Source organism: Cyclospora cayetanensis, unplaced genomic scaffold (genome assembly GCF_002999335.1).
Source record: "Cyclospora cayetanensis isolate NF1_C8 unplaced genomic scaffold, CcayRef3 CcayRef3_contig_112, whole genome shotgun sequence".
NCBI classification, from domain to species: domain Eukaryota; phylum Apicomplexa; class Conoidasida; order Eucoccidiorida; family Eimeriidae; genus Cyclospora; species Cyclospora cayetanensis.
This window is the reverse complement of record NW_020312051.1, coordinates 48,785-64,863: the sequence shown is the minus strand read 5'-3', so window position 1 is coordinate 64,863 and position 16,079 is coordinate 48,785. Positions and strand designations below refer to the sequence as shown.

General features: G+C 48.6%; 3 protein-coding genes across 3 annotated transcripts; 2 read left to right on the top strand and 1 right to left on the bottom strand.

The window, feature by feature from the left end:
- The first annotated feature begins 6,953 nt into the window (after positions 1-6,953).
- On the top strand, positions 6,954-8,472 carry LOC34621901. The gene is made up of 2 exons (XM_022735088.1): positions 6,954-8,019; positions 8,303-8,472. The coding sequence occupies exons 1-2, from the start codon at positions 6,954-6,956 to the stop codon at positions 8,470-8,472; spliced, it is 1,236 nt and encodes a 411-aa protein (XP_022590924.1).
- A 1,349-nt stretch (positions 8,473-9,821) lies between these two features.
- LOC34621900 lies at positions 9,822-11,502 on the top strand. Its single transcript, XM_026335262.1, has 7 exons — positions 9,822-9,945; positions 10,221-10,342; positions 10,440-10,516; positions 10,666-10,782; positions 10,956-11,013; positions 11,148-11,270; positions 11,362-11,502. Exons 1-7 carry the CDS (start codon positions 9,822-9,824, stop codon positions 11,500-11,502), a joined length of 762 nt encoding a protein of 253 aa, XP_026191047.1.
- Positions 11,503-11,899: 397 nt separating this feature from the next.
- LOC34621899 (ruvB-like protein 1) lies at positions 11,900-14,933 on the bottom strand. The gene is made up of 9 exons (XM_022735086.2): positions 14,817-14,933; positions 14,529-14,619; positions 14,304-14,395; positions 14,020-14,133; positions 13,776-13,923; positions 13,504-13,676; positions 13,141-13,341; positions 12,321-12,527; positions 11,900-12,184 (listed from the first exon to the last, which is right to left on the bottom strand). The coding sequence occupies exons 1-9, from the start codon at positions 14,931-14,933 to the stop codon at positions 11,900-11,902; spliced, it is 1,428 nt and encodes a 475-aa protein (XP_022590922.2).
- Between the last annotated feature and the right edge of the window lie 1,146 nt (positions 14,934-16,079).

The window sequence follows — 16,079 nt, the reverse complement described above, 5'->3', positions numbered from 1 at the left end:
GCTGGGTTGCTTTTTGCGCACTCGGAAACAACTTGGTTCCCCAGGAAACACGGAACAAAAACCGGCCGAGACAACACAAATAACAGGCGACCAAAGGAGTCTGTTTCGTCAAATGGAACAGTAATCTGCTCCAAATTAGCTGGCAATTGCTCGATCTGAAGAAATTGACATTCGATTGGTAGTCGGCTACTCCGCAGCCCAAAGCATCACCGCCATGTACTTTTTCCTGATAATTAAGAATACCATCGGTAATAAGCTTTTTAAAATCAAGGATCCTGCATGTGGCGCCCATTCCGTCTCATGAAGACAAATTCTTTGCTCCTATTGCCTTGCGGGGCCACCTGTTGGAGCTTGCCACGCTGTCCACCCTGACGGATGTCACTAGACTGGTCGCTACATTTGGTCTACCCCAGTTTTTTCCATGAGCTTTACCGAGGCATGTTGAATTTTACGCGAAGCAAGGTCAACCGTATGCTACCAGAGGACATGTCGTGTGCTTGCATGGAAAGTTACTGTTTGTACCAATGTGGGAAATATGCGAGTCGCTGCAAAGGGTGCTGCTATATGCAAACTAGCTGCCATTTCTCTGCTAAGGCACAGCGTTTGCAGAATAGGGTAAGCGAGGAGGGCAGCCTCTTTCCAGACGATAGTGGAGCTTTTGTTAAAGTTTTTACAAGGCTTTCGTTAGAGTGTCTCTCTGAGGAGACTGAGAGGGATGTACACTACTGACCATTGTTCCCTGCAGAGCACATGGAGTGCTCTAGGAGTGAATTTCCCTTCACAGAATCCGTGGCACGGGCACCGTGTGTTTCACAATCATTGTCTAACTTAGGTACCAAATTAACGCCGTTCACCACGAGGTATCTCTGTCCTTGCCTTCGTTGCCTGGCATGTAGGCCATTTCCATGCCGTAGTAAAAGCCTTTATTCCTTAATAATCATCATTAAACTGCGGTGTATTTAAGCTACACTAAACATGTTTAAGGTAGCGCATAAGCATTTGTGCGTCGTTTCCTGCGTGGAACATGTTCGCCAATTTTTCCTTGTATCCATGCTGCACCTTTCCCCTTCAAAACAGCTGTAGCGCCGCACCAGGAATTCTCAAAAGAAGGCACTTCGCAAAAAGTAGCGAGTCAAGCTACACTTATATACTTTCTACCATAGCGCCTATAAGCAATTAGGAATTAGTATAGAACTGAACGATTCATTTATCTGGTTCTATCTCCTATCTGCTGCAGAGCCGCTAGATCGATAGAGCATGACGTGCTGTGTGCGTGTGTGCTAATTGTTATTTTCAGCTAGCTGCGAATGTTCGGAGTGCATATAGGGTGCAACTACACGCAGTTTAGATCTCCTTCTCCCCTAACGTCGAAAACCCTGTTGGGCACGTGGAGGAGAAGCGTCAGCTCTTTTGGCACACGCTCAATTGTTTCTGGTCACGCTTTCTTGTATCTAGAACTAAAGATCTTCCAACTGAGACCATAGAAAGACCCTTAGAGTTGGTCCCACTGCATGGTTTGATCCAGCTGTTCTCATTTCACACCCTAGCTGTGGTTGCAGTGAACCTTCTGGTCTCCCTCCAAAGTCCGTCTGGGTTTTACCAAAATAGCTGCAATTTCAGTGATCTGATTTATTTAGGCAAATTCATGGAAAGAGCTTCTGACAATGGAAGTAGAGAGTGGCAGAACGCCTGCTGCAGCGGCACAGGCTGGTTTTCGTACTCGCGGAACACAAGAGCTCCGTAGCAGGAAAAGGGGCTTTATTTGTCATCCTGCGAGATGTCTATAAATGCATCTATCAGATTATGCCGATGAGAAGCTCATGGTGGCCGAAAGGTTAGGCAAGGAAGATTTTATCAGCCGGCTGGAGGGGTGCCCCGCATGGTACCCCGGAATAGAGGGACCGGTATTTCGTACAGCGTGGTTATTGAAAGAAAAGAAGCCTCAATGATGGCCTTTCCCATGTGTAGGAAGTCGTCTGCATGGAGGGATTAGTACACGCACGTAAGCACAAGGCAAACCTTCGCACACTACCTGACTCGTCGGTTCATACAAAGATAAATGAAGCAGAAGCAAGCTCAGGGAGAAATGAAAAAGCTTGTGCATGAGGATCTACCAGTAGATCGGTAGGTGAAGAAATAGTGGCCTTTGACTGGCAAATTTTGCATCGCAAACGAGCTGCTGCTTTATCAGTGATTTATGTGTGGTCTATCCCAAGTGCAACGTCAGGAGGTCATACGGTGGGCACAGACTTAGCGTTTGAGCAACAAATCGATGGGGCCCCAAAAAAACTATTCGACTACTTTAGGCTTTAGAGGCAAATTAAAGCAACCTTTGCGTCTAATGCTTGAACGGAAGAACCACGTCGGGCACCCACGGATGTAGGAGCTGTGCCAACCCACTCTAGTCTGCAGTCTAAAATACTGGAGAAAGGGAGCCAGTGGGAGCCCGCTCTCTCGAATAGCCAGAAACAGCCCAGTATCAGTGTGTGGTTCTATTGTGGAAAATTGGTTCATACAATCCCAATCTCCAAACGCAATCAAAATACCAAGAAACTTGAAAAATTGGACTAGGCTCAAGGGAGGTAGGCTGCTTGGAGAGCAAAGAGGGAGCATCAGGAAAGTGCAAGGCGCTCCAGGCAAACTGCGGCGCATTTAAAGAAGCTATACTGGAGAATGATGCATGTGCTGGGCCATCTATGGTCAAATTTGCTATGCTTCAAGTTTACATTAATGGATAAGAATTGCTTGCATTAATCTACACTGAATGTGACGTGAAGCAGTTATCTTGAAAGACTGCGCAGCAGTGCAATTTGCTTGTTCACTCGTTAGGACGATCCATTTAGCTCAGTTTTGCTTATGGGAGGCAAAGCACAAGGATCGGCGAGGCTACTGCATTTAAATACTACTTCAAACGGAATCGAGTCCTACCGGCATGGTCCGTGGCTTCCCTCTTGCACCCGTGCACAGCAACGTAATCGTAATGCCATGGGCGACTCCATAGAGGGCGCGCATGCGGCCACTGCTGAATGCTATTGTTAGTGTGCTGGGAAGTGCTAAGAAAGCATCTCTTGGTGTCCTTAACAAAGAGTTTTAATTTACGGTGAGGTTCGGAGCCAGTACCTCTACAAGGTGCGGCTGAGTCTTCATGCGGGCGAATTAGCATTGCAGTAAGAAAAGACTGTTCTGAGCATGAATCTCATCTAAAGGGCTCTGCTACTGGCTTCTGAAAAAACTTCGATTAAACCTCCAGCCGTGAAGCACCAGGATTGGGCGAAATTCAAGGGGGAGGTCGATGATTTGCTAAAATTATGACGAGCTCCTGGTAGGCTGGTTGTTTGCTTACTGTATGGTCCAGCATTTAAAGTTAATCACTGAGGTTAGCCTCGCACAATATCTCGTGGAATCCGAAGCTCTCACTGCATCAAGATGACATTGAACGACAGGCATATGAATCGGCGAAAGAAAACGAAGCGCGGGAGTCGACCAACCTTCTTCGGCATAGCCCGATGTCAAGGCCTTAGAAGGACTGAAGGTGTAGCATGGGCGTTAACTTTAGGTCGCTTAACAAGGCCACAGTGAAAAAGAAACTTAATACATTGGCAAATCGCTTGACAGATTACACGATTCATAAATGTACTCAGCAGTGTACTTAATAAACGCTTACCTACAAATTCCCACGTACCCTAATGCCCGGCACACAACGTGGTTCCATACTTGCCCTAGCAAACCCGAGTGTACATGCAGGCTTTTTGAGCTGCTTCAAAGCTAAAACCTCACTACAACGGCCAGTTGGAAAAGATTTTATTGAGCTTATCAATATTCAGCGGACAGGTTCGTGAGCACCTACAGCACCTACGGTGTGCACTTCAGCGGTTGCGAAGCAAGGACTGGTATGTGAAGGCAAGCAAGTGTGTTTTCATGGAACAGTTGTGTTTTTGGAATCATGGATTTCGCCTTTAGAAAGTGAAACACATCCGGCAACATTTGAAGCAGTCAAGCCGCTGCCCCTACCTTTCGGACCTGCTGGGGCGTTGAGAAATTCTGTGAGCTTGCATCTGACTGCCCGAATTCAATTCGTGAGGTTGCTTAGATTAATGCTTCCTTGAACCTGAGAAAGCGTAATCTGCGACCCAAGCAGAGAAGGCTGACACTGCAGCAAGGACGCCGACCGGTCGCCTACCAGCTCCTCCGGTATCTAGGTTGCCCGATCATGAGCGTCATTTCTTCCTACCAACCAATGGTAGTGACGTAGCAATGGGTGCTATTGTCCCCCAACACGCTTCTGGTTTTCCGAACAGGCAAACTACTGCTTGTCACTCTCATCGCCTCACGAAACATGACATTCCTAGAAACACCAGCAAAATGAAGTCTATGGGGTGCGATCGGGCAGGAAAAAAAGCTGACTATATTTCCTTCGTGGTAGTTTGACGTGCGTACCAAAAATTAGACTTCAATGAACCTTATAAAAATGGTTTTCTGACTTAGAGAGCCTTACAAGTTCTTGCTGGCTTGGGCTCCTCCTGCAAGACGACTTAATGGTAAAGTGTATTAAGGCCATTAACAATGTGCTTGCCGACGCGCTCTCGGGACACCCCAACGATTCGCTATCACGGAGCACAAACGCTCTTGTCTGCAGCGATGCGGAATCTCGATCAAAAATATGGTTCTATGCTCCTGACACCCTGACATGTAATACTATTGCCAAAATCTACGACGGCAAATGATGAAACACTGCCATATTAGATGTGATATGCTGTTGCTTAAAACGGAACTGGACACCGTTACTTGTGCACTCCGGCTTTAATCTGCAATGCCGCTTTTTGCAAGAGAGATGATCTTGTTTCTAGGTAAGTGGCGAGCTTTACACTACAGTTCAAAAGCTCTAACGGCTTTTTTGGTGTCCCCGGATGTGTCTTAGTACAGAGGAGTATGCAAACTTATAAAGCCCCCCGTCTGGTTCCCACAGCAGCCTAACTTGACATCCGGTGAGTGACGTAGGCCTTATGTCCTTGGTAGCTTCTTCTCACAATAGAACAGAGAAGACTCAAGTCACATATATATATATATATATGCCTGAGCAAAGTGAAGGGCCTTGCAGGTAGTAAGTGTATAAGATTAGCCTTTTCATATTGCCCGCAAGCCCTCCGCTATGCATGGAGTGGGGCTCTATTTTCCTTTTATTTCCGTTATCGCCGAATAAAGGGGCCTTTCTGAGCGTTTGCAGGCGTCGAATTCAGCTTTTAGCTTAATTAAATTAAAACAGAAAGTGCTTATATACCTGTGGGAATTGCGTAGAAAATGCCAGCTCTTAGTGCTAAGTTTTTATCTGCCTTTACATGTGCAGGCGCTCTTAGGTGTGTCTTCTTGACATTCATCATTATGCCTTTTTTGGGATTTTGAAGGCGTCTATGATGCCTGCACCGGCTATATCTGCATGCAAATATTGCTCTACCTGGCGCGGTGACTGATCAACTGTTTGCTTGTAGCAGGGGGCACCCACACAAGGGCGCTCCAACAGCAGCGAGCCATCGCGCTATTGCAGTCGTGTTGTTAAATTAGGTGTCTGTTTCAGGCTGGTATGCGTGCATTTCTCCCTGATTTTCTTCACCGGTCGAAGCACCTGTTGCTCTTCTCCTTCGCATCGTTTTTTACGCTCCCACCTGCTTCGGAGGTGGCGATAGTACAGCTCTCCTGCTGTCCAGCATGAACTTAGTCAAGCTACAGGCACAGAGCACGACGTTGGTCTTGTTTACAGCTGGCAAAGAGGCAGCGGGCTCGGCTACACTTCTACTGTCTATGCAAAATGGTTGTATTTAACTGAGTGCTAGTTGAGAATTGATTGATTCGTTTGTATGTCCGTTTAACTTATTTATTGCGGGGTACCTTTCGCTGGACATCAGTAGACGCAATGTTGTGTCCGTGTTCTTTGAATGCTTTATTCAACTAGCAGCAAATATTGGGAGTGCTTTGAGGGTGCAGCTGCCCGCATCCTGGCTGTTCCTGTGCAGGCATATCGGGAACTTCAAAGGGCGCTGGCACGGGAAGAAGGAAAGCCCTTTGGAAAATACTCAGTAGCCTTCTATAAACTTTGTATTGAGTTCGTAGTTAACATTCTCTCCACAAAGACCTTGGACGGAGTGTTGCAGTGTGCTTTTAGGTTAGCCCGGAGCACGAAAAACTTAACGTACAACACACGCCAATTGTCTAATCACGCTAGAGCATTTGGACTCCCACCGTTCAGCAGAACCGCGTTATCTTGTACTCAGGAGAGCAAGCCAGAAAGAACTTGATGTCCGCAAGATCAAGAGAGTGGCGCCCTCACGCAAGGCTACTCCAGCATGTCATTGAGCACCTACTCTTTAATTGCAGGCATTAGCCCTCTTTCCATCCCTCTCATTGCCTTATGTTGTGTTGATTCACTGGAGCATTCACTTTTCAGCCCAGCGAAGCCACAAGGAACTGGTGCCTGCCTGCGCATGCGGTGGCGGCAGCAGACAGCAGGGCCCTAAAACGCTGGTGTGTTTTAGATGGGCGAATCTGCTATTTCGTTTCTCATTTTGCTTTCCTGGTTTAAAGGGTGAGTAGTGTGGGTGCGAACTCCCCTGGACAGGCGAAAGGCCAGCATTTTGGAGAGATCTCCGGCAGATTCCTTGGGGGGGGGGGAAGGACGGGGCGTTTGGCTTTCTTTTGCGGCGATCTTTGTGTCGGCACCAGCCAGATACAAGAGCAGTGGGCACAGTTATTTCGTCCTTCAGCGCGCACCTGTTTCAGCTATCACCCTCCTCATGCTCTGCAGTCGCTGGTCAAGGCCGACGCCCGGCGCCACCAGAACGTCAAGGACACCTGTCAAGCAGTCATCAGGAATACCGACTGCAGCCTCACTCACTGAAGTGGCTTGAGGAGTGCTGCATCGTCGCGTGTTTAACGACCAGACTCTTAATTAGAGACCCAAAATGGATGCATTGATGATTGTGCACCAGCTGCAGCGGCTGGCAGCAGAGCCACGGCCGTCTCCAGCAGTAAAAGCAAAGATCCCCAGGATGGCTGTAGGAATATGCTACTTTCTGGAACACCCAGATCCGGGTGTGCAGCATCAAGCGGCGGGAGCGCTCAGACTCCTGCTCGAGCAGCACAGGCAGCTGTTGTTACAATCACCAGAACTCCACGAGATGCGATCTGCCCTACAGCAACATGCAAACAACAGCGATGTAGTCGTCAGTGAATGCTGCACTGCGTCGCTGACCTTGTTACAGCAGGACGCTGTGCAGCAGCGGCAGCCGGAGCCCTCCGACGAGCAGCAACGACAAGCGGCAACTGAAACAGGTGAAGAAACGCTCGAGTCTCTTGACCTATTTTCTGTGGTTTTGGGCCTGAGGGGTCTGCTGCGCTGCCCTTCTAACCGTAGCTTGATTACCTTCAAACGTGAACCACAGGGACGGCAGCAGCAAGCACAGGACCAGCACGGGAAGCGGATGCTCGAGCTGCTGCAGCGTGACTTACAGCTGCGTCTTGTTCGCGTCTGGGGTGTCTCGAGCGCTACTGTGACTCTTAATACTACCAACTTGCTGCAACAGGCAGAGGCGCTGTGCTCACACTCTGCGGTAGCCACTGAGGAGCAAAAGCAGTCAAGTGAAGAGGGCGACGGAGTAGCGGTGGTGAGCATCCGTCTGTCGCGCAGAGCACAGCGCTTGCAGCAGCAACTGAGAGAACTTCGTGCTGCTGTCGGTCCCCTCACTCTCCTGCTCAACTCGGCATTACTACAGAAAGCTCAACCAAAAGATATAGAGGTGCCAAAGGCAGCTCTTTGGAATGCTTGTACGGCTACTGGCACTGGCAGCGCCGCAGCCAGGGCGACGTCGCCTCCAGTACAACAGCAACAGGATGACAGCGGGTATCTGGACGAGGAGCTAAGAGGCAATTGGGAAGGGACGGGGGAGTCTCAGAAGAATGCGGAGGTAGCCGCAGGGAGTAGCAGAAATAATGGCTTTTCCTTCTTCAGCGCCAATTCGGCCTTGTTCGGTGAGGCGCACACTGCTGGATCTTGCATAAAAGACTCCAGCGTACCCTCATCTGTTTTGCAGCTTGTTTGTCTGGGAGTGTATTACTACTTTTTTGGGCTTAACGCACAATTTCGAGAGCTTTGATACAGATTTAAAGGGTGATGATGGCCGTGCTGTTTGTCGACAGCGGAATTGCCTGTATTCCTTGGGATTCAGCTTTTTATCCGATGATCGCCATCGGAGCATCTGCGTGACAGATCGTGCATTGCGGATTTATGGTGGGTTGGTGTGTGTTTTTACAGCGCAGTCCCGTTTCATGGGCGGAATGATCACCCCCACGGAAAATAGCGCAGAAATGAGTGCAAAGCTAAAGGCTGAAAAAGAGAGGAAGGCTGCTCTGCGGGCCCAGCCTCAAGGGGGAATTATCGACAGATTGCTCGGGCGCCTTGGTTCAGGCGCGGGACTCCTTTGAACTCTCTGAGCAACACGCATCAGTCTCACGAGCAGCAAACCTGAGCGCGACATGCAGGTGGGAGATTTAGCCGTTGGGTTTCTTTTGATTGTGCAATGAACGCCACCGCCTCAAGTTACAAAAAGCAAAGGTTTTCAAGCTGACAAGAAGCGAATGCATGTTCATGCACATTTTATGTATGCTCATGCGTACACGGGTATTCCTACGCTCCACAGCCCTTGACGCCGCCGCACTTTCATGTTGAGTGGCGCAGCGCATGGGCGGTGGCGGGGCCACGGTGAGGTGTTCCACACAGTTTTTAGATCGCAATGTTCGCCTCAGGATGAACGTGCCCTGAGTGTGCCTAGTTGGCGGGGGGCTGAGCGTTCGTTGTGTCGTGCGACATCTCATTCCCCGAAGCCTTGAACCACTGCTGTGAGCAAGCCTCAGGTCAGAGGTTGCTTGTTGCTGTGTGGAATTCGGTGAAATTAATGGCATTACTGCTGGTGCCCTGAATTCTGCATTTCACATTATATTCATCAAGAACAGCAGCCCCCCAGTCAGCGCGGTAGTCGAACATACCGGGTCAGAGAACTGCGACGCATTGAAGGTTGTAGTGCAGAATATAGGGAGCACGACTTTGTTGTGCTCATTTCAGTGTCAGCTAGTAAGATTTACTGGAGCTGAAGTTCGGCGTTTCACAGTCTGCCGTCTAGAAGGAACGTCTCCCCGGCGGAGCCGCGCTGAAAGTAGGAAGCGATAGGATAGACACGAACAATACTGCTACATCTCTGCTACCGAATATGAAGCATTTCTGTTTGCATGATTCATGGTTTTACGCCGACGAAGTATGGTGATTCAGCTGTGTCAGCATGGGTGCACAAGGTCGGCTGTGGCTGGACGGGTACTTCACAGATGAAGAACTCAGTAATATTCGGGAACCAACACTAGCTTTGTCCGTCTCTCTGAGCTATGCCTATCTGTATATTCTTCATGGAATAGTTTTGTGATCTTGCGGGCAACAGCAGTTGCCCTCGGTTCACCCTGAACACACAGAATGCGGCCCTGCGGCTCCGGCCTATGGAGCATGCGGCTGCCACTGGCGCTCTTCATAGTTCGCTGTCGCCTTGATGAAACATGTCACTGGCATTTGAATTTATTTTAAAGCCAGTACCGCCTAGATGCATGGAAGGACAGATAAACCAAGGGATCACATTGAATAGCGCGAGGCGCATCGCGAGTCCAGCGACTTCAGGCGCAGAAAGGAATTGGGGGTGCTGCTGCGAATCTCTTTTCACTTCGGTCCTTGCAGAAGTTCAAATTAATGCAAATTGTATCGCTTGTCTGTCGTTCCGAGCGACCGTACGAAGATGGCAAATCGCATGTCGGCGGACGCGGCCTGTGCCTTTGACGGAATGCTCCCCGCCTCGGACTCGGCCGCGTTCTTGACCCACTTCGACTTCTCTGCCATTGATGAGGTAGACCCTTCCCTCGGTAAGTCTATAGTTATCATGTCTTCTTTGACAGTGCAGTGGATCCTCAGTGGAGAAAGTGTTCATCAGGACCCTAGCTGCCTTTGCTGCCCGGTTCTCGGTTGTCTGCGCTCTGCCTGTCATCGTTCTCCCGCCTCTGCTGCACCCAACTCCAAGAGAAGCCTCAGCCTCTTTTTAAATAAATCTTATGGAGCAGGCAACTGTTTGTGCTAGCAGTTGCGCAAAAAAGCATTCTAGTGGGAAGCCCAGTGTGTGGTATCTTGTTCGTGCTTACAGCGGATGGCCACTTGATTCTTTACGAGAGAGAAGTTCCATGCGAACTTCGCATGCAGGAAGGAAGCAAAGCCCCCCAGGATGTGGGGAGACTCGAGCCCATTAGGGTGAAAATTCTGATTCTGGTCAGGCTATTGCTCTCACCTACCCGCTATGCCGCACCGTGCCAATCTGGAAGGTTTCACAATGTAATACAAATCCGATTGTTAATTGTCTTTTCAGGGGGAAGAGCTTAACCCTCAAGAAGTGCGGATTGAGGCCTCGAGCGAGAACGACTTATTCTTTCATTATACCCATGTGTATGCACACATAGGCCCCGCGTGAATGCATACAGCCTAACAGAATTTTTTCGTGGGGTATAATCCGAAGCACAAAGTGATTGAGTATCTTCGTTACTTGATATGGACTTGAGTGACTTTGTTTTTAATTACTTGCTGCTTCGTTTTAGGGTAGACGAGAAAGCATTCCGGCAGATGCAACAGGGTCAAAAACTAATGATTCAATTCTCAGACTACTCTCAAGTGCTTATGAAAATGCTCAATTCATGTATCAGGGAGCCACAGAGGTAAAATGGAGATGTCCCGGTAGCGGTCTTTGAGCGGGGCAAAGGTTCGAACTACTTTACTCAGCGCGCAGTGCTTGTACATGCACAAAAAATCGCAGCTCCAGCTACAATGTATAGCAGATTTTCCTCTCATTCCTACCGTTATTTGAAGTGCCTTTCGGACTGTTCCGCAGCTTTCTCGCCGTTTTTATAATGGAGACAACAGGCAAGGGTAGACTTGACTTTATTCAGGTATGGCAAATGGTGTATGCATGGTTACAGTAGTTGGCGATGCAAGGGTTGCCTATTGAAATTCCATCGACTTCTGACCAGCTGGGCAGTCCATTTAGTATCGCATTGGCTTCTGCGATTTGTTGCCTAAACAGAACATGGAATATAAATTTATTGAACTTTTGTCCTGCGACTTCCTCCAAAGCCCGGAGGAGGTGATTCGGCAACAAATGTCTTTCCGGTACAACGCCTTGAAGTCGAAGCTTGCTCTCATGCATGTGAGCGACCTTGCGGCCTTGTGAATGTTGCTACCTGCGTAGTTCGAGCAAATTTGATAGGAGACTGGTTTCATCTTCGTGATTTGCTCAGGCAAGGCTGCACGACATAGGAGCGCTAGTAAAGGTCAAGAGCCCCTCACTTCTTCTTCACCTTCAAAAATCTGCAGCCCTCCAGCTGCAGTCAAAGCGTGCTACAACGCGAGGATCCTCCTTATGCCAATTACCTAAGTAACTACGGTTTCTCACAAGAATCAAATGTTAGCGAGTGGCTGTCAAGAACAGAGCAGCAACGGCCAGGAGGCACCTCAAATGGAGTACGATTCGTTGGTGACGAAGGTCGACAGGCAGCTCTTAATCTTCTTGGCTGCTTAAAGTAGGTTTCCAAATGGCAGCGGGCTTCACGACGGCTTCGTGGAAGCATTCAACAGAGACTGAAGTGTCGTTACTAGCATAGTGCATTGGTAAATTTTGCGCTACTAAATCGAAAAACAGATGCTCTGTAGATGTCACTCGCTGGAACTTCGCCAGCCAGCGGGCTTCTCAGAAGGGCGGGCACCCTGTATTTGAGCCCTTTCACGACAGTATGCAGCGTACAGAATTTTTCGGGAGCTGCTTTGCGTTTTTTTTGTTTAATGGATAAAGAAATCTGCTTCTCTAGCAAGCCGTTTGGAGGATGTTTTTGCATCCTGAAACAAACTATCGACTTGCTGCACATGCCGCAGTTCAATAACTGGCTCTTCTAACTCAGAGTTGTCATAGTCTTCGTCGGTTATATCCGCCCTGCATAGGATTGCAGCTGGGGTCAGAAGATGTACAGCATAGCGCAGAGAGGTTCGGACCCCAACTACAGCCAACATTTCTGCAGCCTCGGGGGACAGGGTGAGCCCTTCTGCGCGACAACGGATTTGCAGGACCTGAAAAAATTGGCATAGTTGACAGTTACTGGTATCCCTGTGCTGCTTTCTCGTGAGCACCTTTCTGCAAGATGAATTATGGAACATATATATGGTTCTGGAGGACCACTCTCGGTAGCTTGAGGGCGTGCCTCACCTCCTTAATTTCCTCTTTAGCGTATTGCTGTGTGCGGACAATTAACATGCGGTCGAGAAGGTCAACTGGCACCCCGTGAGAACTTAGAACATCTGTGCCCCGAATAGTACAGACGCCACGATTGGTGGCGACGACAACGACCGGGGATAGGGGGCTTTCCAGGGCACGATTCAAGTAAGTAAAACATTCTACGTCCAGCATATGAACCTGCAATCAGCGTGCAGAATGACACTAGCTCTCTGGACAAAGTTACTGCGCGCCAGTCGCAGATTGAGCCCATTTCAATTAAGGTGCGGTAGTGATTTTTCTTTTTCTCAAGACAACCAATCGGTCAACCTCATTTCTTGACTTGCGCTACGTGCTTCTGAGTTGTTACTATTTCATGTACTCACGTATATTGCTACGATATATCACTCGTAGGGAAATGCACGCATAAGAATGTGAGGGGATTTTTTGAGGGGGATTGGGAACAAGCATCGACATAGCCCATGGAAGCTAAAGCGCGGGTATTTCTATGTCTAAAAGATGGGCATTGTGGTAGGAATAACGGAAGCGCCTCTTAGATGCGCCAAAAGCGTTCGCTCTCAGTAATGCCATCGCAGCTTAGACTCGGAGCCTTTCAGTGATACAAAAGCTCGATGCAATTTTTTACATGCTAATGGATAAATGATCGATACAAACTAATTTCAAACTCGCTAGACATTCCTACTGGGGTATCCATCCGATACCGAAGCGCAAAAGAACAGAGCCGTGGGCTTCAAACTTGCTTCCCGCTAGCAAAAGTGGTGTGCCCTTTAAACTTGAGTGATATTGATTATACCTCGTCAATAAACAAGACTCCAGGCACCAATTCCGCAACTCCTTGGTCAACGTATTTGTTGACAACTTTGTTTATTTCTTGTCTGAGTTTCTCCGTGATCTCTGTCTTGCGGGGTTTGGAGAACTGTCCCAACAAGGAAGCAAGGGGCGCGCCTCCATTAGGCCTAGCATTGGCCGCATCTAAGTCGTGCAGAGTCACATCCTGTACGATTGACAGGTCACAGCATGTCAATAGCTGGTTTTAAAAAAATGACTCTGCCAGTATGTGCTCGTAGTGATCGTTTCTGCTTTCGTTGGAGTCTGCACTGCATTGCGTCCGATTTCGTTGGGAGCGCGCTGCTGCACAGGGGTTAGAGTGATTTACCTGGACTACCTCCTTTTTCTTGTGCACGTCCCCCTTCGGGACAGGCACGTACTTGTCGGCCTCGAGGTCGAACTGACCTGCAAACTCCTCACTCCTGCCTACGCGTCGCACCTGCCCTGTGGCAGCTTCCACGTATATGACATCTCCCACGGCCACCTTCTCCTTACGTAGTCCTAAGTGCATACTAACCATTCATAAGAAAGCAAGAGGTCTTCTGCAGCCAACAACACTGGTGACACACTAGGATACATTAGTATGGCCGCTTCGCTGACCCTGGTTGATTGTTGAATGAAGGCGGAGCGTCTTGGAGCCTTTGAATGTCTTAAGTGTGAGTCGCACTGGGGGACACGGAGCTTCCTCATGGGGCTCCCTTAGTGCAGAACTCTCCTTAGCACCTAGCTCATCACTCTGCTCATCTGTCTGTATACATAAAAGCATCACTGCTAACACTGCACCAATGTAATAACGTACCGTACTCATTGTGATTACGAGACTTTGAAGCAGTATGCGCCTTACCATGCTGACGACTTGTCCTTCAAATACTTCTTTGACTTCTTTTATCTTTATTCCAATGGCCCGGCGAAAGTTCTCCATGAGAACTTCTGTCTTCTTTACTTCACTTGAGTACACCTAAGCAACCAGGCAAATGGAAAGTAGTGCTAGTGAAAGTGGCGCCTAAGAGGGGCTCGCACTATTGGAGGGCACCAGTCAGATCGTTTGTGTCCACACGGCTATGATTGTGAGATTCGTCATATGTTTTCCTCAGTAGCATTTTGTCGATCCAAGGAACTACGACATACTTCGCTGGCCACCATGGGACAAAATGGCACTTTTGCACCGAGTTCCTGAGCGATTGCCATGGCAATCGCGGTCTTGCCAGTGCCCGGTGGGCCTGCGTACCCAAAGAAAGCCAGTATTACGTGGTAAGCTTGCTGGTGTTCCAGAATCCTTGAGGAATAGTTGGATCCGTCCCCGCCCTTCACCATGTCCTTCCCTCAGTTACTGCTCTATGAAGCTAAACTAACCTGCGATCAGCAAAGCTTTGCCCGCCATTCGCTTATTCCTTATAAGCTCCACGATGAGGCCAGCGGCCTCTCGAGCATGGTGCTGCCCTACCTGAGAATTTCTCACAGCAACTCGGCATTTGTTTGCTATGGGCATCACTCTGGTGGCTTGTCGGCATGACGACAGACGATAAAGTATGCTATATCTGTTCTGAGGCAAGGATAGCCATTAGTGTGACGCCTTCGGTGAAGCGTGAGCGGTGAGAGTCCAGTAAGTGCCGTGCATCACCCAGTTTACGCGGAGCTCACCATTCCCATGTGAATATCTTTGGCTGACCCATCGGGTAGGAGCCCGAGACCCTTAATGTGGCTGTGGGAAGCCACACGCTGCGCGTGTTGCAACGAGGTAACTTCCTCGATTCTCATTGTTTGCGTGCAGCCTGTAACAGTGTCAACCATTCCATGCTAACTGTATTTAAGCATACTTTAGCACCTAAAACGCATGTGTCAATGTCTAACAGTAAAAATGGCGTACGCACAGTGTGTTTTGAATCCAGGGCCTCCAATGTTTAGGTCGAGAGAGTATCACTAGTCGGTCGATGTGTGTGTGTGTGTCGCACCAACGGCAGGTGCCTCTGCGTACAACCACGCTGAACTTTGTTGCACCCCAGAAAACAACTTGGTCAACCTCAAAAAAAATACCCTTAGGAGGCTTGAGAGTATCAGTAATATGAATGGGTATTTCTTTTCGGGACATATCCCTATCTACTACCACCCTCCTTTCGCGTCTCCAGGGGACTGAATTGAACGATGCGGCGGTTGAGGTCACGTATTGATATGTTAGACGCATATAGTTAGAGCTTTGTTTTATAGAATAGAAAACTCTGTAGAAGCTACAGTGGGGGCAAGAGACATGTGCCTCAAATTAGTCAAGGTTGGTGAGTGAGGCGATGCTTGAGCGAACTCTGGGGCTGCACACCAGATGCACGAACATGAATGGCTGATGAACGGGGTTGCTGGACTGTACATTCATACAGTACAAAAGGAAATTAGTTTTAGGGACGGGTACTTGTAAGGATGAAGCCTCTCTGGCTCTTGAAGAAAGACTTTTTGCCAAAACCTACTCCCTTGTTAGTGTGTAGGCAGATTCGACGCGCCCCAGCTTTCGTGCTCTCCATGAAATTTTCCAGGGGAGAATGAAGCAGGTTGAGCCCCGCTTCAAGACTATTAAAGTTAGTCATAAGTAGCTGAGGGACAGTACAAAATTGAGTGATTCGTTTGTCTGCTCATACATCCTATGTACCAAGGGTAATATTGTGTTCAATAGAGGAAGACACAATATTGTATGGGTGTGGGCTAGATAAAATGTGTTGCTAGGTGCATCCTTCATGCAGTCCAGTCATTCTTAGGTAGTTGCACTAAGCATCTACCTGAAACGCACGAAACAACGATTCTTATCCCACTGGTTTAACTGTACACTGGAACAAATAGCACATAAGAATGGCGGAAGAAAATATTCAATCTGCAGCTAATTGAGCATGCTCAGAATGCATACAGGGTGTAGCAACGCGA